The sequence below is a fragment of the Knufia obscura genome, assembly GCF_036327395.1.
Source record: "Knufia obscura strain CCFEE 5817 isolate CBS 148926 chromosome Unknown scaffold_6, whole genome shotgun sequence".
Taxonomy (NCBI): Eukaryota; Fungi; Ascomycota; class Eurotiomycetes; order Chaetothyriales; family Trichomeriaceae; genus Knufia; species Knufia obscura.
In genome coordinates, this window is record NW_027042692.1 from 1,292,959 (window position 1) to 1,319,742 (window position 26,784).

At 53.9% G+C, this 26,784-nt stretch overlaps 1 protein-coding gene across 1 annotated transcript; it reads right to left on the minus strand.

Annotated features, from left to right (window-relative positions):
• Positions 1-270: 270 nt before the first annotated feature.
• On the minus strand, positions 271-26,007 carry PMZ80_005974 (uncharacterized protein; the record flags this gene model as incomplete). The annotated part of the gene is made up of 1 exon (XM_064874390.1): positions 271-26,007. One exon carries the CDS (start codon positions 26,005-26,007, stop codon positions 271-273), a length of 25,737 nt encoding a protein of 8,578 aa, XP_064730112.1.
• Between the last annotated feature and the right edge of the window lie 777 nt (positions 26,008-26,784).

Consider the following 26,784-nt stretch of genomic DNA (forward strand, 5'->3'; position numbering starts at 1 on the left):
TTGAATACCACTTTATGAAGATGACATCGACTCTGTGCAGAACATGACAATGTAGGAATCATTCATTCTATCTACTCAAGCTCTGGCGCATATACACCATTATACATCCTAGCCAGCTTTTCCCATCCAATTTATCCATCCAGGTCATGTCGTCACGTCGTAAGTATATCATAAAGCAAAGTACAACCAGCACCATCTCCCATATGATGCCCAACCATTTCCAGCTTAGAAGCGCCTGCCTGCCAATGCCAACTCCAAACCCATTTCAAACTAGATAACATTTCCCTCCCCACTCATGGCGCCCAAAGAATGCGTACTCGCCATCCCAGCCCCCTGACTCATCCGACTCATGGCTCTCTCCCTCTCACTCTCCCGTCCACTGCCACTCCTTCTTGGCTTCTTCCCCTTATCCGCCCTCGCAACAAGTACCTGCGCCGGACAAACCACAATCTCCTCATCACCACCTCCGCTATCTCCTCCCTTCTTCACAACAAGCGGGAACAACACCATCCTCACCACAGCCTGACTCGTCTCAAGCTCCTCATTACTCTGTGTCTCCCCGCTCCGTTCATTCATAAGACTAGCATTGAAGTAGACTTTCCTCGCTAGATCTCCATTCGTATCATATTCCGGTTGCAACGGCGGCAACATGATATATTCGGCCCTCTGCGTCCTCATCTCGATCGACAGCTTGACAGCTGCCCTCATCACATTCCGCAACGACTCAAATATCTGCCCCTCCAAATTCTGCGGCGGAGGCAAGAACTTGCTCAGCGTCTGGAGGATCTCAGTCGCCACAGCCTCAGTATCACTCTCCTTCTGCGTCTTGAACTGCTGTCTCTTAGCAAGCAGTGTCAGTGTCAATGCTCGCCATTGTTGCACCGCGCTCGCGGGCCCCACCTCGGCGAGGTTCTTCTCGAGCTGCTTCAGCTTCTGTCGTTGATCACGGTCCATGCCGAAGAGGTAACGCGTAAACACAAACTCCCAGATCATGGTCATGACAACGGACATGAAGACATCTCGTCGCTTGACGCGGTCGGCAAGGTAAGAGTCCACATCATTACCGTCGAGGATAGCATTGTCGAAGCGATCGACTATCTTCTCATCTCGAACTTCGTTGGTTGAGCGACATATTCGGGTATCGCTGAATTTGCTGAATCGCAGCACCCATTGCTGGACATGCTGACAGAGCTGTTGGCACGCATTGTCGAAGTAGTCCTCGTCCCGCACCACGACGACCTCATCTACGCCTCGTGCCAGGATCTTGGCTTGTAAATCTCGGATCTTAGCTCTTGCCACATCAAGGTCGCGGCGCAATCTTTGTAGTTCGCCATCTTTGCTTGCGATTGCAGCAGCAACCTGTGCAGCGATCACACCTTCCATGCCGGAAGAGAGCTCATCGTGCTTGCCTCGGATATCTGCCAGCTCCCGAGTCGACTGGGTCAGCTGTGAGTGCGCATTGTCCTTCTCATTCAATAGCAATGTGTATTTCTCCTCGTGCTCTTCTCTCAATGCATCTCTAGCCCTCACGAGAGTCTCAATCTCAGCGCGCAGCCTGACGATCTCGTCATCTCGCAACCTCAATTGCTCGTTCACCGTCTTAAGAGCCTCCTCAGTGGCATAATCAGCCTTGGTATGCTCAATATGTAACTCTTGAATGTGTTGCTCGGCTAACAACTTAGCCTCAGCGAGGCTCCGATTCTCAGCTGCAAGCTGCTCGACGCGGTTCTGCAGGTCAGATACCTGGTTTAGGGATTGTCGCTTGCGCAGGCTAGGCGGTCGACTCGGTGATCGAGGGGAGGCAGGCGCCGCAGCACCAACGCCATCATAGTAGTCGGCCATTGAGGCGCTTCGTTCAGCGCCGGCGGCATCGGTGGATTGTGGTTGCGGTATTTGTTGTGATGTTGGAGAAGTCGACATTTGGCGCAGGTCGCGGGACGAGCCTTTACGCAGTCCGCTAGCTCGTTCACGTGACATCAGTGCTGCCCCACCTGCCATGCCCAATGCTGCTGCTCCAATAGCGAGACCGTTCTCGTCAATCGTGCCAAGGGCGCTTGATGCTCGAGGTGAGAATGGCCGATCGCTGCTTTGTCGAGGTGACGGGCTGAATGTTTCTCGGTCGACTTCCCGTGATTGTACCCGGTCAATCAGACTTGAAGAGAGCTCACCTGAGGCTCTGCGCAAGCGAGGTGACAGTGGCGATCCGGCTGCCGCTCGAAGATTACCGAATGAGTCTTTTTGTGCTCTAAGCGAACTTGGTGATGTTGTTGACTCTCGCAGGTTGCCATTACTATCTCGAACCATCCGAAGGCTTGGACTAACGCGTCGATTGTCTGTAGAGGGGCTTCGCAGGTGTGCAAACTCAACAGGTGTTCTTGGCGTGCTTGCGGAAGATCCAAGGTGTGCAAACTCATGAGGTGTCTTTGGTGTAGCTCCTGGTCCTGCCGGCGATGACTGGAAGAGTACGGAGGACCGGTCCTTTGAGGTTGATTGTACAGGCGATGGCTGTCTCCTCGATGGGGTAAAATAGTCTCCCGCAGACATAGATCGTCTGACATCTTCGGAAGAGCTTGTTGGTGACGGCTCTCGAGGAGGTCTCAATGATTGGCGCTCAGTATTGCTCAATTCCTTGTCTTCATGCTCAAAGGTACTTGGACTAGCCGCCAAACCACTGTCTCGATTCCGAGAAAACACGTTTTGTGCAGCATGAGGTGTGTCCTGAAATTGCACACCACTATCACGAACGGAGCTTTCTGGTTGGTCGAGGTTGCCAAATGACCAACCAGATGGCTCCTGTGCGGGTAACGCAGGCTCAGAGCTTCTTGGCTCCGCTGCAGGTTGCGCAGTCGCACCAATTCCGAGTCCAGCTGCGATGCCCAAAGCCGTATCCATGATGTCGTCATGGTCAGGCGGAGGTGTCAAAGCTCGATCTCGTGGCAAGTCATCTGGTTCATAACCCACAGTCATTTGTGGTGATCTTCTGCGTCTTCGACGTTCTCGTGTTGTCTCGCTGACTTGGGATCCGTCACTGTCGTCAGCTGCCTGGGCTGGCTCGGTTGGGGTTGGCTGAGCTGCCCATTCTTGCGACGCTTTGCGTGGGATTCTGGTAGGTGAAGCAGTTTGTCTCTCGATGTCCACGGCCGCCTCTGGAAGTTGCTCGGTTGGCTCATCGGCATCAGCAGTCTTCTTTCCTTTCTTGCTTTTCTTAGCCTTCTTGCTGCCCTTGCGCGACAGCGGTTCTTCGATAGGCTGAGTCTCCTGGACTGCCTCGCGTGTCTCTTGTACAGGCGGCTCCATCTTGTAGAAAGCTTCTGGATCTGGAGATGCGATCTCTGCGGCTGATGGTTCTCGTGTCTGTTCCATGACCACCAGCTCTGGCGCGTCCACGGCTCGATCAACGTCCATATCGACAGGTTCTTCAGCCAATGATCGCTCTGTTCGGGGCTCAAAATCTCGATAGAAGTTCTCAGCATCTTGGTCGGATGGAGTAGGTGCCTCAGTCATAACCTTGTCGGCTTCGCTGGGGGCGTCATGTATCTGGCCAGCCTCAAGTGCGACTTCTGTCGGATTTGGCTCTTCGATTTCAATAGCAGAATGGTGTGGCGTTGGCTCGTAGCTGCTGGTTGCCGCAGAAGTAGACTTCTTTTTCTTCTTGTCCTTCTTCGACTTCTTGGTTGGCACTGCCCATTCATCCTCAGCCTCGTGTGCCGGAGCTTCAACGACCAGTGGCTCAGCTGATGTATCTGGCACCACCACAAGTTCTTCGGTGTCCCGAGGTCCCTCGACCGGAGGCTCTGATTGGGTTGGTTCAGGCTCAACCACAACAGGTGGCTGGACATCGACTTCAGATGCAACGGTTGACTGGCGCTTCTTCTTGTCCTTCTTTGACTTTTTGGTTGGCACTGCCCATTCGTCCTCAGCTTCTGGCTGTGGAGTTTCGACGACTAGAGGCTCGGATGCCGCATCTGGTGCGGACACAGGCTCTTCGACAATGATGTCTGTTGCGGATTCGACTGGCGGTTCGGCACTGACTGGTTCTGCCTCCAATGCTGGAGGCGGCTGAACGTCAGCCTCATTTGCGACGGTTGACTTGCGTTTCTTTTTATCCTTCTTCGATTTCTTGGTAGGCACTGCCCATTCGTCCTCCACCTCAGCCTCAGCAGCTGGTGTTGTTGGTGCTGGCTCCTCTGCGCGCGGTTCGTCTCCAGCTATTTGCGTGTCTACGACGACGGGAAGCTCGACTGGAGCATCCTGTTCGGGCTCAACGATTGACCTCGATGCTTCAACAGGCTCGATGTCCAGTTGCTCTGCGACCTCGTTCTGGGCTGTCGGCCCCTCAGATTCAACATCCGCAACAGCGGACTTGCGTTTCTTCTTGTCCTTCTTTGACTTTTTGGTTGGCACTGCCCATTCGTCCTCAACTGCAGGCTCAGCAGCCGCTGTCGGTGGTGGCAGCTCCTCAATCTGCTGAGTGTCGTCAATCATCTGCACATCTGGGACAGCAGAGTTCTCTATCGGCATGTCATGTTTCGGCTCGAAAATCGACCTGGGAGCGTCGGTATGCTCAACATCGACCTGCTCTGTGAGCTCATCATGGGTAGTCGGCGCCTCAGGTTCAACGTCCGCAAGACCGGACTTGCGCTTCTTCTTATCCTTTGTCGATTTCTTGCCGCTGGTCGGCAAAGCCCACTCATCCTCCGCAACCGGTTCTGCAGTCGGTGCCTCCGCATTGTCTGGGGTTGTTTCAACGGCATCGGTGCTTTGATCTGGCTGCAAGAATTCAATAGGCGTATCAACGATTTCCTTATCGAGCACAGGTTCCACATCTGTCTCAACAGCTGGTGTGGAAGCGCCCGTGTCGAGGTCTGTACCAACCGGCTTCTTCTTTTTCTTGTCTTTCTTGGACTTCTTCGCTGGCAATGCCCACTCATCGTCCTCGACCTTCTCCTCGGCCACCGATGTTGGTTCCGTTGGGTTCTCGAGGCTTGTCGTGGCGTCTACCGGCTCAACAATGTCCCTTGCCGGCTCCCCCTGGACATCGTCGATTGTAAGAGGCGCTGCTTGGATCTCTTCTGTCATTGGCGCAACCTCGGCAGCGGCACCTGCCGCGTCTTGACCTGTTGCTTCAACGGGCTCTTCGAAAGGAGTGGAAGCACCTGACTTGCGCTTCTTCTTCTTGTCTTTCCTCCCTTTCTTCGAAGCAGGAGCAGACCATTCGTCCTCAGGCTCAGCAGCTTGATTGTCCTGCGACAGGGCTGCTGCGCCAAGTGCACCTGCCGTCGCAACAGCAGCAGCTGCAAGGCCGAGATCTTGTACTGTGTCAGCAGCTTCGGCCTCGATATCGCGTTCCTGCTCGACCATACCTGGTTGTTCGACCGATTCTAGGGGAATAGCTTCAGGAGCAGATATATCCAGAGGTTCTTGGATCTCAGGCTCAAGTGGCTCTTGATAGTTGGGTGGTGTCAGCGGTACAGCTTGAGCCTCAGCGCTCTCCGCCGTTGGACGAGGAACAGACGCTTCTTCCATTACAACGTCTTTGCTTGGACTGTCGCCCAGGACAGGCTGCGCAGCGCCCATGTCAGGCTCGGCCAACGACGCAAATGGCGCTTCTGGTACCGAAGCTGGGGTATCCAGCTGCTCAAACGTCGAATCTTGTTTCATCTTCTTCTTGTCTTTCTTCGACTTCTTCGACGTGGGTTTGGTGTACCAGTCTTCGGGCTCTTCTGCTGGGGTCTGTGCAGGCGTAGGCTCGACGGGCTCGGCGTGCTCGGCTAAACCAGCGTCGGCTTCCTGAACCGTTGATGGCTCTGGCACGACTTCGTCGATGTGCGCTGTCGCAACTGGCTGTGCGAAGACCTCAGGCTCGGCCGTCATGCTTGGCTCTGGCATATCATCTCCCATAACGATATCCCGAGCTGATTCATGCAAGACTTCTGGCTCAACAGTCAAGTCCGGTTCAGGCACAGCTTCGATTGGCTGAACGACCCCTGCCTCGACTTCCTCCTTTGGCGTAATGGTACCACTCTTCTTCTTTTTCTTGTCCTTCTTGCTCTTCTTCCCGAAGGCAGGCATTGACCAATCGTCTTCAGGCTCTGGTTGTGGATGCGACTCAACCGCAAATTCAGGCTCGATCTCTTTTGCTGTTCCTTCGACAAGCGGGATAACGGGTTCGCCTTGTAGTACCGTCCCTTCTGCAGCAGGGATGTCGAGCTCCCCAGCCTTTAGCTGTGCCTCGATTGGCTCAGTAGCAGTCGAGATACCAGTATCAGCCTCCTCAGCGACGGATTGCGATCGACTTTTTTTGCCCTTCTTCTTGTCTTTCTTGGACTTCTTAGTTGGCACAGCCCATTCGTCCTCGGCGGGTCCTGTTGTGATCTGTTCAGTCCCAATCTCCTCGACAGCTGGGGTGACTGGAGGTTCTCCCGGGGGTGTCGATAACGCATCTCCTGCTTCCAGCTCACGAGCTGCCATGTCAATTTCCGCAGCATCATTTGCTAGAGCGTCTTGTCTTTCGGTAATGCCTGAATCCTGAATAGTAGCATCACGATCCCCAGAATCTATCGCCATGGCGTCTGGATCAGTAATGGTATCGGCCACGTCTTCAGTATTGGCATCACGCTCGACAGGTTCTGCTTGCTGAATGCCTTTTTCTGGGACATGACCACCAAGTGACTCAGGATCGACTGTTGGTATTTCTGCCTCTGTGCTAACGGCCAGATCCACAATAGCTGGAGGCTCAGTCTGGGGTTCTGGAACGTCATCTTCCATGACAGATGTCCTCTTCTTTTTCTTGTCCTTCTTCGACTTCTTTGACGTCGGAGCCGGAGAACCCCAGTCATCCTCGCCAGGTGCAGTCTCTGCTAATGGAGTGGTCTCACCTAGTGCCGGAACCGACTCGAACCCAGCACTTCCATCTCTGTTTGCTTCAAAATAGTCTGTAGTCCCGTACTCAGCTGGCGTTATGAAGGCTGGTGTTTCAAATGGCGTTTCCGGTACACCTTCAGCCTCAGTCGCCGTGGCTGTATCTTTTCGTTTCTTCTTCTTGTCTTTCTTACTCTTCTTTGCGGGTACAGCCCACTCGTCTTCGGCTTCGGCCGGCTGTGGGTCTGTGAATGGGATATCTTCGACATCCTGCACAGCTTGTGGTTCAGCTGAAGCCATGATGTCTTGGCTCGCGTCTGGAGAATCGTCCCTAGGCACTTCTTCCGGAATGATCTCAGTCCCAGCTGTAGCCTGCTCGATGGACGCGTCGACAGAAGTGGGAAGGTCCGTTTGCTCCACATCACGTTCTTGACTCTCAGGGACAACTTGCGTCTGCTCCTGCAGTTCAGGCTCGGCATATTGTGTGATATCCGCAATCATTTCTGGATCTGGCATTTGAGCTTGCGATTCACTGACCGCTTCGACAGGAATGCCTTCCGCTACATTGGGCTCGGGCACCTGCACAGTATCGACGATCATTTCCGGGTCCAGCATCTGAGTTTGCGCCTCAGTGATCGCTTCGATAGGGACACCTTCGGCGGCATTGAACTCTGGAACGGCCTGTTTAGTGACAACGTCCTCCTGAGTCTGCGCAGGCTCGACGACTTCTCTGGTGTCGATGAAAGGATCAACCACTTCAACAGCCGGAGTGACAGGCTCGCTGAGATGTGATTCCTTCTTCTTTTTCTTCTTGTCCTTCTTTGCTGTGCTAGGCATGGACCATTCATCTTCAACCTCACCCTCGATGGCGGCGTCTGGCACGGATGCGGCTGTCGTGGGCTCGTCGACGGCGGTAGGCTCTTCCTCTGGCATAGCATCAGCAGCCGTGATGATTTGAGCGGCAGCAGGTATACTATCGTTGGCAGTGTCGGCAAGAACCTCTTCTTCTGATGACGTCTTTGCGGCTTCTTCTGGAGCGGATAGTGTGACCTCGGCCTCTGGTGCAGGTGTAGGAGCAACGGAGGCGGACTCAGGTACCGCGTTGTCGTCAACGACGGACTGGCGCTTTTTCTTCTTGTCCTTCTTTGACTTCTTTCCAGTAGTAGGCATCGACCATTCGTCATCCGCGGCAGGCTCGAATCCCTGCGACTGCTCAGATTCGGCGGTCAAGTTAATATCCTTGTCGATGGGAATGGCTTCAGGTTCAGGGTCGACAGAGCGTTCTGCAGGAACAGGCTCAGCCATGGTTTGCTCAATCCCCGCCTCAGGCGCTGGCGTCTCCAAGTTCGACTCTTGCTCGGCAGTAGGCTCCTCCTCAACGACCGATTGCCGCTTCTTCTTCTTGTCTTTCTTCGCCTTTTTGCCCGATAGCGGCATGGACCATTCATCCTCAGCCGCAGGTGTGATCGGCTTGATCTGCTCAGGCTCAGCGGTTGCTTGCAAGTCCCTGTCGATGGGTTCTATTGTAGCCTCTGATTCGACTGGCAGGTCTGTGACCACAGGTTCACCTACCGCCTCGATCGTCGCTGATTCCGGTGCTGGTGTTGCGAGATCAGATCCTTGCTCTTCAACGACGGGGTCTTCGACGATAGATTGACGCTTCTTCTTTTTGTCCTTCTTCGACTTCTTCGAAGATGTCGGAAGTGCCCACTCATCTTCTGCAGCGGGCGTTGGGGGCTCTATGTGACCCGCTTCGACAATTGGCACGTCATCTACAGGTATGTCACGAGCAGGTTCATCTTGCGCATCTGCCTCTTGTGCTGTCTCTGGCATGATTGTTGGCTCTTCGAACGTCTCGGTCGCCTCTTCGGCAGCAGGAGTAGAAGGCATTGTTTCTTGCTCGGTCGCAGGGTCGGAGAAGTCCTCAACAATAGACGATTTTTTCTTTTTCTTGTCTTTCTTGGACTTCTTACCAGGAGCTGGAACAGACCACTCGTCTTCAACTATAGGTTCCGGGTCGACGACAGGTACTGGCTGGCCTTCGGACACTTCTGGAGCAGGGAATTCATCGCCTTTAAGCTCGGGTGTAACCTGTTCAGCTTCGGTGGTTGTGGTTGGCAGCTCGTCCTTGACAACTGTTGACTCTGGCTCTCTGCCCAGGGCTTCTGCTTCGGCAATGATCGATGGCTGGGCTATAGAATCAGCTTCTGCATAAGCTGGATCCGCGTCCATCTCGAGATCGCGGACTTCCTTGCTCTCTGGCTTGTCTTCAAGTACGCCGACAACAGAGTTATGAGTATCAATCGGCGCAGATTCGTCAATTTTGTCAGCTGCATCTGGCTCCTCGAGAACCTCGTCAGCAGTCATGCCCTCCATATGTGGAGCTGTTTCGGGCTCAGCTTGCTCTTTTGCTTCGATCGCGTCCTGAAGCGACTCTCCTGCAGCTTCATCAACTTGTTGCGGTTCATCAACTGCCGTTGCGACGTCCGCAGGACCTTCACCAACAACGATCTCAGGTGCAACCTCTTCATTCGCAGGCGTCAAAGGTTCAGTGACAGAAGGACCTGCGTCTTCCCCACTATCAGCCAACATCGATTGGCGTTTCTTTTTCTTATCCTTCTTTTTCTTGCTGGAGGTCGGAAGTGCCCACTCGTCTTCTTCCGGTGGAACTGTAACAGTTTCGCCAGGCACGTCTTTGTCTGCTGGCTCCGGGACATCGACAGGTTGCGTTTGGGTTTCTGCTGCTGGCTGATCGATACTGAATGGCTCTTCCGTCACCGTAATAGGCTCCACTTCAGCCGGAAGCTCGTCATATTGAATGGACTTCTTCTTTTTCTTATCCTTCTTCTTCTTGCCGGAGGTCGGAAGTGCCCACTCGTCCTCCTCCTGTTGGACTGGAACGTCTTCAGCAGCTAAGTCTCTAGCGATAGGTTCCGGGTCGTCAACAGGTTGCGACTCAACTTCTAGTGCTGGCTGATCGAGGCTGGTTGGCTCCTCCGCGGTCGGAACATGTTCGATTTCAGCTGGAGGCTCATCGAGCTGCATAGACTTCTTCTTTTTCTTGTCCTTTTTCTTCTTGCTAGAGGTGGGAAGTGCCCATCCGTCATCTTGCTTGACTTCCTCTGGCTGTGGCTCGACAGCTTCGATCTGGTCAGGGGCAATCGTGTCCGGAAAATTGTCAGGCTGCGCTTCAGACTCTGCCGCAGGAGGCTCGATAGACACTGTTTCTTCCACAATAGGCGTGGACTCAACTTCAGGCTCGGGCGCGACTGCTATCTCTATTGTGGACTCATCAAGCACAAAGGACTTTTTCTTCTTCTTGTCTTTCTTGCTCTTCTTGCTTGAGGTAGGCATTGCCCATTCGTCGTCTTCCGGCTTGACGTCTTCTAGTGGCGGGACGACAGCTTCAACTTGCGCAGCGGCAGGAGACTCCGTAGCGACAGCGGGTTGCGCTTCAGACTCTACCGCAGGAGCCTCAACGGGGACAGGCTCCTCCGTGATGGGTAGAGACTCTGCCTCTGCCTCAGGCTCAGGCACGACTGGTATCTCCGTTGTGGGCTCGTCAAGCATGAATGACTTCTTTTTCTTCTTGTCTTTCTTGCTCTTCTTGCTTGAGGTTGGCATCGCCCACTCGTCGTCTTCTGGCTTAGTATCTTCAATCGTAGCCTCAACAGCTGGATGGATCTCAACCGGCACTTCGATCGTGGCTTCGTCGTCTCCAGCAAAGGTCGGCGCAGCATCAACAGCCTGAGTTTCACCTTCGGTAAGGACAAGATCGACGGAGGTAGGTTCTCCAGTTGTGGCAATCGGGACCGGCTCGACTTCAACTGCGGCGGGTTCAGTTTGAGGTGTTGGTTCGTCTTCGAGCGAAAAGGACTGTTGCTTCTTCTTCTTTTTGTCTTCCTTGCTCTTCTTTGAAGGCGCTGACCATATGGTGTCGTCCGCCTCAATTGGGTCAGCAGTCGCTGTGGGGTCGGACTCGACGACCGGCACGACATCACGCGAAGCCCCATCTTCTTCGGCAACTGTTTGACCAACCAGAGCTGGTTCCAGGAAAGCTTCTATGGCTGCGTACGGCTGTCCTGTTGTTGCGACAGTGTCTGACGCAATGACGTCCGGCAGAGAAACAGGATCATCAGCAAGGACCTCAGCAGCGATAGCCACGACTTGCTCGACCGGCGCAGGTGCATCAGGGGTCGCTTGATCGACTAAAGCACGTTCCTCAGCCGCAGGCTCCGAGGAATCTTCCTCAACCGCCTTCTCCGTACTCGGCCCGGCTGGAGTTGCCCCAGCCTGCTCACCAAGGTCAAAAGTCGAGTCGCGCTTCTTCTTCTTCTTGTCCTTCTTGCTCTTCTTCATCGGGACAGCCCACTCGTCTGCCGCAGGCACAGTCTCCAACGCAAGTGGCTCATCCTGTGCAAGTGCAGACTCAGACCTGACTTCTTCGACATCAACAGATGGCTCTAGCGACGGCTCAGGTTCTGCCGTGGCTTCTGGCGCAGGAGCAATTTCGTCGACATCTTGCGCAGTGTCAGGTAGCACACCCTCCTGAATTGAAGGCTCGATTTCTGCAGCTTGTGACTTTGAACGCTTTTTCTTGTCCTTTTTGCTCTTTTTCGTCGGCACTGCCCACTCATTTTCAGCTTCTGGCTCGACAGGCACGTCTTCGGCAACAACAGGCTCTAACACGGGCTCAGCGGAGGCCTCGACTGACTCAATAACGTCAGCGGGCACTTCAACGCCGGCCTCGGTGCTCAAGTGAGGTTCTTCTTCTGTTGCCAGTGCAGACAGCACTTCTAGCTCCATGGGTCGAGTAGTAGAAAGGTCGTCAGGCGCTTCTCGATCGTCGAGCCTCTGAGTATCACGCGAGATCTCTTCTGGCTGTGGTGGCTCTGTACCGATGATGTCGGCGGTGTCGCTCTCACCAATAGGTACTTCGACTTGAGCAAAATCCTCAGTCAAGTTCTTTTCCAAGGGCGTTTCCTCAGCAACGGGCTCGACAGTTGCAACTGCTTCTGGAAGGACTTCAGGCTCAACGTCTGGCTCGGAGACGCTGCCCTTCTTCTTTTTCTTCTTGTCCTTTTTGCCCTTCTTGCTTGGTATTGCCCGTTCATCAGCAGCAGTAGCCTCGGATTCAAGAGCTGGCTCGCCTTCGGTAGGCTCGACAGCTACAACCTCTGGAATCGGTTCGTCAATAGAAGCAGGCTCTTCCGGTAAAGACTTCTCTTGCGGGAGTTCTCCGTGAGGTTCGACTTCAAGAGGTGTTTCAACTTCTGGCTCTGGCTCAGCGATAGAGCCCTTCTTCTTTTTCTTGTCTTTCTTGCTTTTCTTGCCCGAAGTCATAGGCACTGACCACTCATCCTCGGCTTGCCCCTCGGACGCCGTTGGTAGCTGACCCTCGGTGGGTTCGTCAACATTTGACGGTATGCTTGGTTCATCCATCGAAGCGGGCTCTTCTACCAAGGGTCGGTCGATTGGTACCTCCTCAGCGACAGGTGCTTCAGGTGTAGGCGCAACTTCAGTCTCAAGCTCAATCGCGGAGACGCTCCCTTTCTTCTTCTTCTTGTCCTTCTTGCCTTTCTTACCGGTAGCCACAGGCACAGACCACTCATCCTCAACCTGCGATTCAGCTTCCGCAGGCGTCGAAGGAGCGTCAGCCTCTGCCACCGGCTCAGATGCAATTTGCTCAGGCTCGGCCACGACCTCACCTCCAAAGTCCTCGATCTTCCGCTCTTGTCGTTCAGTAGACTCAGGCACTTGATGCTCTGCATCATCCTTGTACGTCCGCTCAGGGCTTGGCGGCACATGCAGTTCTAGACCAGATTCAGAAGCAGGTGTTCCAGGAACAGAATCGGCGTCAGCCCAAATGACGCTCTTGCGCTTCTTGTTCTTCTTCGAGGGCTTTCGTGACAAAGGAAAGTAGGAAGACTCAGCAGTGGGGTCTTCGATTGGCATTTCGGCAACCGGCTCGACGGAAGGCTCTGCTGCTGTTGTAGTCGTGCTGCCTAGTTCATCGGAGGGATCAGCGGACCGTTCGAGCGTTGGTGTGGTTAAAGCGGACTCGAAGGGAGTCTCAAGGGAAGGCGAAGTGGCAATGCTTGATGGTTCCAGCACTGCACCTTCCTGTTCAGGTGTTGTCTCACTAGCATGAAGGACTTGCTCATCTTCGGGAGGTGCAGCCTCAGGCATGACGTTTTCGGTGGTGTGTTCCTTGGCCATTTCGGCAGCCTTCTCGGCCTCCCCATGAACAATCGGCTCAGCGACAGTGACCTTCTCATCACCCTCGATAGCTTTCGCAACATCAGGAATCTCAAGCTCCTTCTCAACAGTGGGCGTCGTAGGCGCTGACAAATTCTCTGTACTGCTCGAAACACTGGAAACCGAACCTTTCTTTCCCTTCTTGCCCTTTTTGCCTTTCTTGTTGCCTTTGACCCATGACTTGTCGTCATCAGCCCCAGGGGACTTTGGTGCATCGAAGAACTCGTCGATAGTCGGATCGTCATACTTTTGTTGAATTTGTTCTTGTGCAGGACCTTCGCCCCAGTCATCCCAGCCTGGAATATGCTGCTCTGTGCTTTCAGGCTCGGTGGTGAAGTTGTCATGTTCAGCAGTTGCGATTGGCTCGGGCTCGATGGATGCTTCTTCACGCGACGCTTCCTTGTCGGCCACTTCTGGTAATGCTTCGCCCTTAGCGCCATCAGCGCGGTGTTCCGCAACCTCTGCTGGAGGCTCGATGTCATGTGCCCGGTTGACTTCCGCGTACTCAGACCCCAACAGAAACTGCTTTGCCATCTGCTGCACCCCACTAAGCCACCCCTGAGGTACCGGCTCCTGGTGCAACTCTCTAGCTGAGGGAATAGCGTCTTCCTTGATTGCGCGACCAGTATTTACATCGATTGAGTTCCTATCATCGTCTTCAGCGGCAGGGACAGCATCTTTGATTGCGCGGCCAAGGTTGACATCAAGTGAGCCGGTATCATCGTTCTCGACGGCAGGCCCCTCGAGTCCGAGTTCAGCGGCTAGAGCTTCTGCTTCAGCCTTGGTGAGCATGATGCCATCGATTTCGACCATTTCCTCCTCAGCTGGCTTGATTTCTGCCTCGCGTTCAGCAGCCTCGATCGGTTCCGCGGACATCTCTTCGGCTGGCAGTGCTACTGCAAGGTCACGAGGGACCTCCGCTTCTTGCTCGGCTGCGGAGAGTTCAGTCTGGTCAAGTGTGGTCGACGGCTCTGTAGGCACATTAATGGACTCTGTCTTATTGCCCTTCTCCTTGTCTTTCTTAGACTTCTTGCTTGGGACGGCCCATTCGTCCTCCGCTGCCTCTGGTTGTGAAAGCGCCACTTCTGTCTCTGTTAGGACATCCACAGCTGTCAAGGGTGCTTGAGGCTCTGCAGCAGGTTCGCCGTGCGCAGTGTCTTCGACACTCTCGATTGGCAAGGCAGATTCCTGCTCCACGGCGGGCGTACTAGGTCCGCTGGCATCATCAACAGTTGACTTGCGTTTCTTCTTGTCCTTCTTGGATTTTTTCATGGGAACAGCCCACTCATCCTCAGCAGCCTCGAGCTGCGGAGGCTCCGTCTGGACTCCTGATGGAGCACCAGCTGCGTCTCGTTCTGCTTGCGAGACATCAGTTTTTTCATCCAGGTTGGTAGGCTCGACATCTTCGATTGATATGGCAGGCTCTTGCTCAACGGCAGGGGTGCTAGGTTCACTTGTCTCCATGATTGTCGATTTGCGCTTTTTGTCCTTCTTTGACTTTTTCGTAGGGACCGCCCATTCGTCGACTTCAGATTGCAGGGGTGCCTCTGGCGTGGCTGCAATGTCCTCAACAGCCCTCTCAGCCTCAAGATTCTCGACCTCGTCGGCAGGCAGAGTCAATTGTTCTTCAACAGCGGGTGTGCTGCCTTCAGGCTCTGCGACGTCAAGGCCAGTCGACTTGCGCTTCTTCTTGTCCTTCTTTGACTTCTTGGTCGGCACAGCCCATTCATCAACTTCAGGTTGCACGGATACCTCTGGTACGACTTCGGCCTCCTCAACGGCTCTATTAGTCGCGAGAGCTTCGACTTCCTCAGTGGCCGGAGCAGCTTGTTCATTGGGGGTATCAACAGGCGTACTAGCTTCCGGCTCTTCAAGATCGCCACCAGTAGACTTCCGCTTCTTCTTGTCCTTCTTTGACTTTTCGGACGGCACAGCCCACTCGTCAATTTCAGGTTCTGCCACTACCTCAGACGTAGCAGCAGTCTGCTCATCACCGACAGGTAATTCCTGCTCTGGTTTGGCCTCCTCACCAAGTACAGCAGCCTCCTCAACAGCAGGCACGATCAGATCAGCATCAGCAGCAACTATTTCAGAAGGTTGCTCAGGGTCGATAGCTTGCTCAATGGGCACATCAGCCTCCATAGCTCCAGCCTCAGAATCCTTGATAACATCATCAGCATCAGAAGTCGTGCTCAAGGCGGTCTCGCTCTTGCGCTTCTTCTTGTCCTTCTTCTTCGACTTCTTCGATGGTAATGCCCATTCATCCTCGGCGATTGCTGGTGCGTCTTCGACGGCCTGGTTAACAGTTTCCTCGGTATCTACAGCCTCAAGAGACTGTCTGGCTGACGCTTCCGGTTGAGCGATTGTGCCTTCTGCAGGAGTGGTGGCTTCTAGAGTGGTCGGTGCGTCGGGTACAAACTCTTCGGTGACTGCTGATTGTGCTGTCTCGGGAATAATCATAGGAGCCTCTTCTGCTCGAGCTTCCCTTGGCTCGGCGGTCTCAAAGATTGGTTCGGCTGCTGAAAGAGCAACGTCAGCGGGTATTGTCTTGACGAGTTCGTCGATGGACGAACTTCGTGGTCTGGAAGTCTCGCCAACAGATGTTCTTCTGTTGAGAAGGTCAAGAATCACACCTGGGGTTGTGCTTTGCACCTCTTCATGTGGAGCCTTCAGGCTCCGATCCGCTGGCGATGCATCGTCTCCACCTAATTGTGGGGTTGCTGCCCGAAGTGATTCCTCTTCCTTGTCGGCTTCTGGCGGTGTAGTCAAGGTACCAGCTTCTTCGATTGCCGACGGTAAAAGCTCTTCCTGCACGGCTTCGAGTATTTGGCGTGTGGCAGGCTCGTCTACTGGAAGTTGTTCTTCAAGCGTAGCAGGCTCCGCAACGAGTTCTGGACCTCTATCTCCGGCCTGTTCAGCCTCACCAATTGCAGCAGGCTCGTCAAAAGCAGACATCGAAGCCTTCTTCTTCTTTTTGTCCTTCTTGCTCTTCTTGCCGGTCGCTGGGGCAGTCCACTCGTCCTCTTCGACAGCCGCAACGGGCTCCTGTTCAGCTTCAGTGATGGCAACTGGCTCGAAAGCAGATGTCAATGGTTCAGCCTGCTCATCATCAAAGCTTCGATCCGCCTCAAGTGAAACTTGATCGCGCGCCGAATCGATAGCTTCCTGAGTGATTCTATCGTCCCAAGTGCCATTTTTCTTCATAGCCTTTTCCTTCTTTTTCCTGTCTTTGCTCGAAAGGCCGAAGTCCCATGGCACTTGTTCCTCAGCAGGTTGTTCTACAGCACTTTCAGCAGGGCCTTCAGTTTCCAGAGCAGTAGTTGACTCAGCAACAGGTGTAGAAGGCTCGACATCCAAAGTTTCGTGCTCCTGAGCTTCAGGCTCAATCGATATGCTAGCTTCTTCCTTAGCGGCAATAGCAGCATCGATGACTTCTTGAGTGATGCGATCGTCCCAGGTTCCATCAGCCTTCATTGCCTTCTCTTTCTTCTGTCGCTGTTTCTTGTTCTGGCCGAAGTCCCACGGCAGCTGCTCTTCGACTGGCAAGGCTTGAACAGCTTCAGGCTCAATCTCGATATCCCTAGGCTGTTCTCCGATTGACGCCTCCACAACAGGCTCGACTTGGCTTGTTGGCTCCCCCGCTCGCTCAACCAGCGGCTCAGCCACAGCTTCCGGTGCCTCTACAGCAGGAACTGCCTCGGTCGGAAGGTCAACAATGGGCTCGCCAGCTTGTTCCGCATCTTCACGATGCTCATGCTCGGCCTTATCCGACTCACCAAGGAGGGCAGCACCAGCAGCGCCAAGGCCAACGGCAGCAAGAGCAGGAGCAAAAATGTCATCGACCACAGACTTCTTCTTTCCTTTCTTTTTGTCCTTCCTGGACTTCTTAGTCGGCACTGCCCATTCGTCTTCAGCACCCTCAAGTGCTTGCTCAGCGACTTGTTCTGTACCTGGCGGCGAGACCTCCTTGACATCTTCGAGGCTTCTATTCGGGTCGATGGATGCAGCAACTGATGAATCATGCGCTTCCGACACATCAAGCTGTTTCGGAGCATCCTCGGTACCATCGGCAGGCAGCACGAGCTCGCTGTCAATACTGTGATCCGCACCAATCGAGCTGGAAGCGTCAAGTGCCGCACCCTCCAACGCTTTCGGTGAACGCGTGACCTGCTCCTCGAGGACGTTCACATCCTCGCTTGTACGTAGCTCTTGTTTCTGCAGTGAAGCATCAAGTGGCGTAGGCGCAAGCTCGGTCTGATGCAACGCGACCTCGGGTGCATCTTGCTGCTCATCACGATTTACATCTCTGCTCGACTCTTCTGGTGCAAATTCTTGGCCAAACACGCTCAATGCAGCTTCAGGTTTCTTCTTATCCTTTTTCTTGTCTTTCTTCGTTTTCTTGCTGGAAGCTTTCTGGACCGATTCCTCAGGTGCACTCAACCCAGCTGCAAATTCCTCAAGCACCTCAATGTTGCCAGTCTCGGCCAGTTGTTCCTCAGGCACGGCAGCGTCTCTAGACAACGACAAAATACCTGCAAGATCCTGTGCCTGGTCTTTACCACCTTCAGGCTGAGCCTCCAGCTTAGGTGAGAATTCATGTGCTTGCGGTGTTCTTGTCCGTTCAATAGGTGTCGGCTCAGTAATCGAAATGCCCGGCTGCGTCGTCTCATCTTCAGCAGTAGCAAAAGATTCTGCAGGCAAAGGTACGTCCTCAGGCAAGGGTACGCTACCATCTCGATCTTCGTTCGTCTCACCAGATCCAAAAACAGCATTACCAATGGCAAGACCAAATGCTGTGCCACCGAATAACGCCGCAGCACGAGCCGAGATGTTGCTACTCGTCCTATGCTTGAATGGTGACGAAGACTGTGTCCTAGACGGTGGTGTAACTGCTCTATCCCTCGTGCTCGGTGACCTTGACATCGTCCTCAGTGATGGCGAGACAGCAGCAGGCGGTGATCTGAACGGCGAAGCACGTCGCGCCGGTGGAGAACTGTTCGCAGACGGTGCAACCGATACAAACGGCGGCGATCGGTTCCAGTCTGCGGTCGGTGTATCAGGTCGACTCTCAGCGCTCATGAATTCCTGATCAGCATCAGTGCTCACCACGCTAGGAAGAGGACTGGCGGCCCGTGGGATATCAATATCTTCATGGCCAAGGTCTGCAAACAAAGCAGGATCTTGGAGAAGCTCGCTTGGCGAGTGGAACAGGTGCTTAGGCAGCTCCCTTCGCTCTCGCGCTTGCGCTTGTTGCTGCAGCTGTTCTCGTTGCTTTGCACCAGGGACAGGCGTGGCTGACCTTGAATCAAGGACATCCCTCTGCAACTGAGCTTTGTCTCCACCTGACCAGCTGCGTCTGCGGTCCGCTCTGCCTCGCTTGCCTTCACTTTCGCCATCAGAGACAGCTTCTTGGGCTAAACGTGGTAGATCCTCGGTTGAGCCATGTACAGAAGTTGCCCTGCTAGAAGGCAATGATGGCAGCAACTCTTCAGTTATTGGGGTTTCTGCTTTGACTGGCGTGTGTCTCTCGACGAGATACAGCGGTCGGAACTCTCGAGTATGGAACTCGGTCGACTTGGGTCTATTCTGCCGCAAGCGCGGAGTTTGTAGAGGTGATGATGGTGTGGGTGGGACGATCGGCGAGCTGGCTGATTCTCTATTTGCTGATCTGGGTGTAATAGGTGGCCGGCGGAAAAGAGGCACGCGCGTCGCTGTGGGAGAGCTGGCCGCCTTTGCATCGTATTCTTGATTGGCGTGGATTACCGATAGCGCTCGAGGCCGACTTGCGGTGCTCTTCTCGGGTATTTCAATGGCAGTCTCCTCGCCACTATCAATAGCAGCATGAGCCAATATCTCCTCTGCGAGCTCAGGCTGCACGGTCGAAAGTGCTCGCGGGTGATTATTCAGCAGGTCCGTGATCGTTGGAGCTTCGGGATCTTCAACCTTACCTACCTCGCGAGCAACAGCGTAGGAGTCCTCTAGTCTGTCTGTTTCAGCTGGTATATTCCTGTCAAAACCTTCATCGGGTACTGTGGTCCCCTCTTGTTTCCCCACTCGGGCTTCTTCCACACCTTGTCTCAGCCCCGAGACACCATCAGTACCCGTTGATACGTCCGTTGTGGCCGTTGGTAGTGGCATGTCGGGGCGCTTGCCTAAAAAAGACTGCTCATCTTGTGCTGACACAAAACCATCATCTGTGCTTCGATCCTTCGACTCCATACCCATGTCAGGGTCTGTGCCTCTTCGAGATATGCTTGGCGAAATCTCATAATCAGCAGGAGGCTTGGACAGGTCAGGAACACTTGCCGATGCAGAAGACTTAGATCGATGCTTCTTGCGATGTTTTGATTCTGTAGAATCGTCTCGACCAACATCAGATCTGCTCGACCTGGACTTCGAATCCTTTCGACTGGGTGTGCTTAGGTCAGTTTTGCTGCTTGAGAATATGCTGGAGAAGAAGCCGCCTGACTTCTTCTCGTCCTTGTCTCTCTTCTCTTTCTTGCTGGCAGAGCTCCTCACAGATCGCGTATCGTCGTCATCGTCCCAAACACCAGATCCCCGTTTGGAGTCTCTATCACGGGACTTGCGCTCACTCCTGCTTGACATGCTTTTGACGGATTTGGTATCATCATCGTCATCATACGTTTCGCTGCGCTTCGATCGTCGTCTCGAACTCTCACCGGGTGTAGAGACCACGGATCGAGTGTCGTCGTCGTCGAATACGCCAGAATCACGCTTCGACTTCCTTCGAGATCTTCTATCATCGTCACGAAGAACAGTTGTGCTAGCAACAGATCTTGTGTCATCATCGTCGTCCGGCTCCGTACGGTGCTTTGACTTTCGGCGTGATTTGGACTCTTCCTCTTTCGTACCAGGAAGGCTAGTCATGGATCTCGAAGCGTCATAGTCATCAAAGATCTCGCTGCCTCGCTTGGACTTCCGCTTTCTTGGCTTCTCGGATTCACCACCGTAAAAATCTGGTTCAGCCCTGGATGTAGCAACCTCACTCTGCGCTCTACCGGCATAGAAATCTGGTTCCGCGCTGATAACGGGCGGTGCCTCCTTCTCTGTCGAATAGAAGCTTGACTCAGCATCGACAACTAGCGGCGCCTCTTTCTCGATCGAGCCGAAGCCTGGCTCGGGTGCTCGAGCGCTAACACTGACATCACTCTTCGCAGCTGTATCAGACACAGGCTTCCGCTTCTCGCTAAGATCCTTCTTCAGAGTAATCTCAGACTCCGAGCGTCTGACGCCCATACCAGCAATCGCAGCCGAAGCGGCCGCAATCATGGCAGCCTTGCTCGTACCGCCAACTTCACTCTTGGCTTTCTTTGATCTGTCGTCACCAGAAGAGTTAGCAAGGTAGTCGAAGACGCTGTCACCGGTCGCTCGGGGCTTCGACGTCAGACTTGATGATCTTTCTCGTCGAGTTGGAGTCGTTGTCTTGAATGCTGCGACTTCACCACTCGTGGCTCTGCTAGTCTCGGATGCCGCTGGCATTGACATACGCTTGCGCGTTCTTGCAGCTGCTGCGGCTGCGGCTTCATCTGCGATGCTTGTGAAGGAGCTTCGCAGATCTCCCTTTGGCTTCGCTGTTTCGCTCCGCCGCGAGGCACGTCTGGATGGCGGTAAGGGCACTTCTGTCGGAAGTGGTGGGGCTGGTGGTATATCCGAAGTGCTGGGCTTCTGTACGGATGACATAGCAGAGAAATCAGGCAGTGGTGGTGGTGGTGGGATTTCTGATGACTGAGTAGCTATCTCGGCAGGCGCCTCGCGGGGAGTGACCACTCCGCTGCCAGAAGCAAGAGCACGTTCCATTCGTCTCTGTTCACTTCGACTCATCCGTGAGCCTACGTCAGAAGGCTGGCTGTGAAGTGATGATTCAATTTCTGGTTGCCCAGTCGGCATAATTGAAGGCTCTTCCTTGTGTGGAGTATCAGGCAATGTCTCGACTCGATTCATTGGTGGACGCTGTTGTGAAGGAGTAACATCGATGTCGCTGATGGTCTGTGCAAAAGGGCTCTGATAGAAGGCTTGTCCACCAAGTAGGTCATTGATATCCATCTCTTCTAGCGGTGTAGGCTCTGCAGAAGGATATTCGTGAGGCGGATGGTCTTCTTGTACTGGTTCTCGAACCTCAGGTACGTCCTTTGAGCGTGCAGCATCCGACATCCGATCGTGCATGAACATCGCTTCTTGCTCATCATCGTCGAGTGTATACACCCGCTCTGGCTTAGGGCGATAGAAGTTCTCTGCAGCCATGTCCGTGTCCTCGTGCGGTACTGAAGAACGACCAGTATAGAACTCTTCAGGAGCAGGACTGACAGTCTGGCTCCTATCCTTGCTATTCTTGAGATTATGCTCGTCACCTGCGTCACGGGCCTTCGGCTTCTCGATCGGATCATTCCTCTCGTACTCGGGAGTTCTCACTTCGTAGACATATGTGTCGTGATCACCCCAAGTAACCTTCGAGCCAGATCTCTTCCTCGTTAACGGCTCCCCAATCTCTTCTTGTATCTCAACTTGGTCTTCTGAAGGCCGTCTGTTGGCTGGGACCATGGGACTGAGTGGATCCTTCTCGCTGACAACTCGACTGCCAGGAGGCGTTGGCTCCACCAGGCTCAGCAGCGGCACCTTCCAAGGGAACTTCAACGGATCGTCGTCAGGCTCGATACCGAAGGGATGATACTTGTCAGGGCTGAATGGGGAATGGCGCTTCGGCAACTTGGAAATTGCTGAAGAAGGCTCGATTGCTGAAGGTTCGATCTCAACCACATTTGCTCCAATATCATCACGATGCTGAGCTGCATAGTTGTGCTCCTTAACATGCGAGGCAATTTCTTCTGGCACAAAGAATGCGCTATAGTCCTCGTGGACAGGTGATGGTGTTTTGCGTACTCGTTGAGCAGCCATTCGAGCAATTCGTTCTTGCTGAGACTCGCGAGGTGATGGCTCTCGTTTGCGTTCTTGTGAAGCTTCACGAGAGGATAAGACGTCTCTGTCTTTGGTTTGCTTCATGCTCGACTTGCGACGGCGCTTCGACTCGTCCTCGGTCGACGAGTCCTTCCTTCCTTGACCTGACAAGGCAGACGCTGCTACAACGCCAGCACCAGCAGCAAAGGCCGTAGCAGCGATACCAGACAAGTCAGACTTGCGATGCTTGTCTTCCCGGCTTCGTTCGTACTCTGCGGCTGCACGTGCCTCTTCCTCTTCTCGCGATCTTCGCTCATCAGCAAGTCTACGTTCCTCCCGCTCTCTCAGCTCTTGCTCTTCTTGTCGACGTCTAGCTTCGTCCTTTTTCTGCTTCTGCTCGGCACGAAGACGAGCGATCTCAGCATCGATATCTGCTTCGCTCCTAGCAGAAGCACCTACAGATCCACGACGTGCGGACTCCTTCCGCTTGCTTTCTTGACGCTCAGTGGTTGCTTCGTCCTCTGCTTTGCGCTGCCTCTCTTCATCTGCCTTGCGTTGCAGCTCAGCCACATCAGTCGTCTTCCTCCGCTCGCCCTTGTCTCGCTTTCGTTGTCGACGTTGCTCTCTGTCGGCCGTACGTTTCTCGCTCTCAAGCTGTTCAGGTGTCAGATCGAAAGACACGCTGTTCTTGCTCAGGGTAGAAGCATTGAACGGCAGCATAGTCGGACTTGCAGGCCTCATTGGTGTGGTAACAGCTGACACTTGGCGGCTTTCGAAGTCTTCTCGCGGTCTAGTTTCCCGGCGCACAAGCTGCATATGCTCGGGACTTTCTGCGAATTGGTCTCGAGAAGCGGCAGATTCAATTCTTGCGGTCTGTCTGACAAGGGGACTTTCAGGCTGAGGTTGTTGTAGTTCGACCTGACTTGCAGTCGCGAAATGTTCTGGCTCTGGGCTAAACGATCCTGGCATGCCGGACGTGCGTGCTGCGCCTAATGGTGTAACAGACTCGGAGACGGGAATAGGATCCACATACTGCATAGATTCTCGAGTCACCGGCGATGGTCTATGTTGTACATTGGCCGTGGTTGCACCAAATGCACCAAGCGCAGCTCCAGCTCCAGCCACCATGAATGGATTGACTTCAGCCGAAGTCCTCCTGTCGAAGGGCTTGTCCGGCTGCTGTGACTGATATGGCGCCTGCTGATGTATCTGCGGCTTCTGCTGCGCAGACTCCATGGACTGTCGTCGTCTTAGCTTCTTCTCTTCTCGCTGCTGTTTGTTCTTGTTCCATCGCCAATCCCACTTGCCCGTGCCGGAAGACTGGGAGGCGAGAGACTCTCTGCTTTGCGTCGCAGACAGTCGCCCACCATAAGCCAGACCCATATCGACATCCGGATCAGATTCGTGGTCGCTCTCATCTATCCATCCATCATCGTTCTCGTCATTCGTGGTCTCGTGATTGTATAAATTGATCTTCTTGCCGGTCCTGGATGGTGTTTCGTCTGCTCTTCTGTCAGCATATTTCCTATCCTTACCTTTCCTGTCGCTCTGCGCCGCCAGAGCCGCGCCTGCAGCCGCAAGACCCATGATAGCTGCCGCGTCATTGCCGCCATACTTGTCTTTGCGCCGCTTTTCCTCCTTTAGGTCCGGTTTCCTCGCGCTTTGTCTGCGGATCGTGCCTTCGCCAAATGCCAGGTCTGCGTCGGAGGAAGATGACGAGACATTTGCGAAAGTGAAGAGGCTTTTCGGCTTCTTTCCTTTCTTCCGGTTCTCTGAAGGACTACTAAAGAATGAGCCGAAGCCAGCAGTGCCCTGCTCGGTGGTCGTGAGGTCGACATAGGAATGTTTCGGCGAGACGCGCTTAGAGAAATATTTTCGCCGAGCAGACGGTCTTTCTCTGCTTCGACTCCTGCTGCGGCTACGTCGCCGGTGAGCAGCCTCCGCAGCTAGCGCAAGTCCAGCAGCACCTGCGCCAACACTTATCACATTACCACGACTAAGCCCCCCATTGGACGAGCTGGAAGATCGTCTTCTTAGATGCTGGTGTCGCTCGAACTCCCCACTTCTGCGGTCAAGCTTGCTACGGGAGCTCTTGTGCTGCAAACGCAAGTTCTCCTGCGAAGAATGTCGACTATGCGAGTAACCTTCGCCATGGCGAGGGTAGCTTGTGCGCTGCTGAACGATCGGCCTACCAGACTTTACTGAATACGTGTCATCAAAGTCGTGCTTCGAGTTGTACAGTGCTTCACCGATTTTCGCAGCGCCGAGACCCGCCAGGCCAGCTGCCGCGACTTTCTTGGTCCGAGAAGACTTGCCTCTACGATCTTCGTCAGACGATGATTGGCGGTAGGTTTTGTCGACTCGAAGATTGCTTCCATGTCTGCTTGGCTGGCGACGTAAATGGCGATGGTAGTGATGCTTTCGAGGACCGTGGCCCGGAGGGCTATCCGGATCGAAGCAGTCTTTGCATACACCAATGAACTCAGTATACTCTTCGAACTGAGCAACATCATCGGGCGCATTCCACCAACTTGCTAGCTTGCCTAGCGGACCTGTTCGTTTGCGCCTCAGCTTCTGCTGCGTACCGCCAAATGCTGACTGGTTCTGACCAAGCTGGAAGTTTTCATTAGGCCCTACACCGTTGTAACCTGTGTAAGAGTGAGAGTTGTGAGAACTGTGTTGTTGGTCCTGATGGTACTGGTGATTCATGTAAGCGCCGGCTGCTGCCGCACCAAGTCCCATGGCTGCTGCAGTGCCGTAGGCGTGACTGCCAGAATCCTGCTTTGCTGGACGAGGAGGACGAGAGCTCGAACCGTACATGCCCACAGGCTCTTGTGTCGGGGCGCCAGAGTGGTATTGTGAGGGGTATGACTGGCTATGCTGCTGGTCCTGGTAAGAATTCTGATGAGAATACTGATTACTACCAAAGTAGTCCAATGCTGCGCCTGCACCTGCTCCGACAGCTGCAGCAGTCAACGGGTTCCCACCTCCACCAGATTGAGATGGTCGGCTGTAACTAGGTCTTGGACTCGTCCGAGGACCAGTGGTTGGCTTGCTAGGCTTCTGCGATGAGCCCCCTGGTCTGGTAGGTCTCGAAGGCTTTGCAGAGCCATAACCTTCAGCCTCACTGTTCGAGTTCATGGCGAAGTAGCTACTAGCAGCGCCCTGTTGACCAATAGCACTAGGCTCTGGCGGGGGCTTAGCGTCTACTGTAGGAGCCTGAAGATGAAGTTGTTCGGCATTAACCACGTATGAGGGCCCCTGAGGTCGCACGCCCGGTTGATATTGGACAGACTCCCCCTGGTCGCCGTAATAGTCTGAGGCATGGCCCACGGCTGGAGGTCGGTATGGACCAGTATATGTTGTTGGCTCCGAGAAGAATTGATTCTGTGGCAAGGCAGCATCGTGATTGCTTAAGGCTCTGCTGCTCTCGTATGGCTCAGCTTCAATTCTTTTGTAGTCACGTCTTCGCGGCGCATCGCTATCTTGGCGATGGGATGTGCGTCGTCTCTCATCGTAATCGTCTGTGCGTCTTGAATCCTCATAATCGTCCACGGTTCGTCTCTTCTCACTTTTGCTTGAGATTCCAGACTCTTTCGGCCTCGACCTATGGCCGTCCCGGTCATCGTAGTCGTGGCTGTCGTTTCTCCTCAGGACTAAGGCCTGGCTCGGATCTTCTTGTCTACGCGAGTGCGCCGTCATGTAGGTTGACGATTCCGCCGGACCAGCTTCAGATCGTCTGCTTCTCGAGGTAGTAGAGTGAAATATGCTTTCAGCATCGTCATCGTCGTCGCGACGAGATGACTTGCGCCTGGGCTTAGAAAGTGAGGTCGTGGACGAGTTTGCGCGCGACTTGCGGCGTGAGATAGTCGACTCATTTTCGTCCTCATCTCTGTCTTTGTCTCTGCGCTTGGACTTTGAGACTTCTGAGCCAGCTTTGGACCGCCCAGAGCTCGATCTACCGAAACTGAACATGATGGCAGTTTCGTTTTCTTCGGCTATATCATGGTTCGGTGAACAGGTATCCGCTTCGAGATTTCAGTATCCGTGGGTTTGGGTATCGTTGTACAGGGATTAATCTACGTCGCGTCGCTATTGCTGTCGCTACTTGATAGATTCGAGATTATGTCGATGAATTTACAGTCGTCAAGGTCGTCATGAATGTACACGGGTATATCGAACGAGAGATGCGAGCACGAATTAGACATGCATGAGAAAGTGCTTGAGATTGATGCGAATCACCTCTGAGCAAGTGGACGCTTCCGCTGTGCTGTGCTGGCTGATCTGCACCAGACCTGACTTCTGACTGGCCGAGGTGGCTGGTCGTCGCCACTCAAACTCAATTGGGCTCCGTCAAACTCGGGCACCAGCTCTGCGGAGACTTTCTTCCACGGTTTCAGCCTGAACCATAGTAAAAGGTACAAAGTACGTGAAGCTCGAAGTAGTGGAAGGAAAGATATAGAGTAATACCATCTCTTCTTCTGCTGTTCTCAAATGGCTATGGCAAGCACACCGTATCCTTGCTTCCCGGTAGAGGAAGGCACGGCCCTTGCGCATGGCTCCCACGAGTCTCGGAATAAAGAGAGCACAGACAGGACGCTAGAAAGCAACAACTCAACTCAACCTGGACCACGCAGTTAAAACTTCTTATGACTTGTCCGACTTCAAGGATTTGCAGCCATGGTCTGAAGAGTATTCCTTGCAGTCCTTGAGTTGTGATACGCGTATTCGTAGCTTCTGTCAAATTGTCCC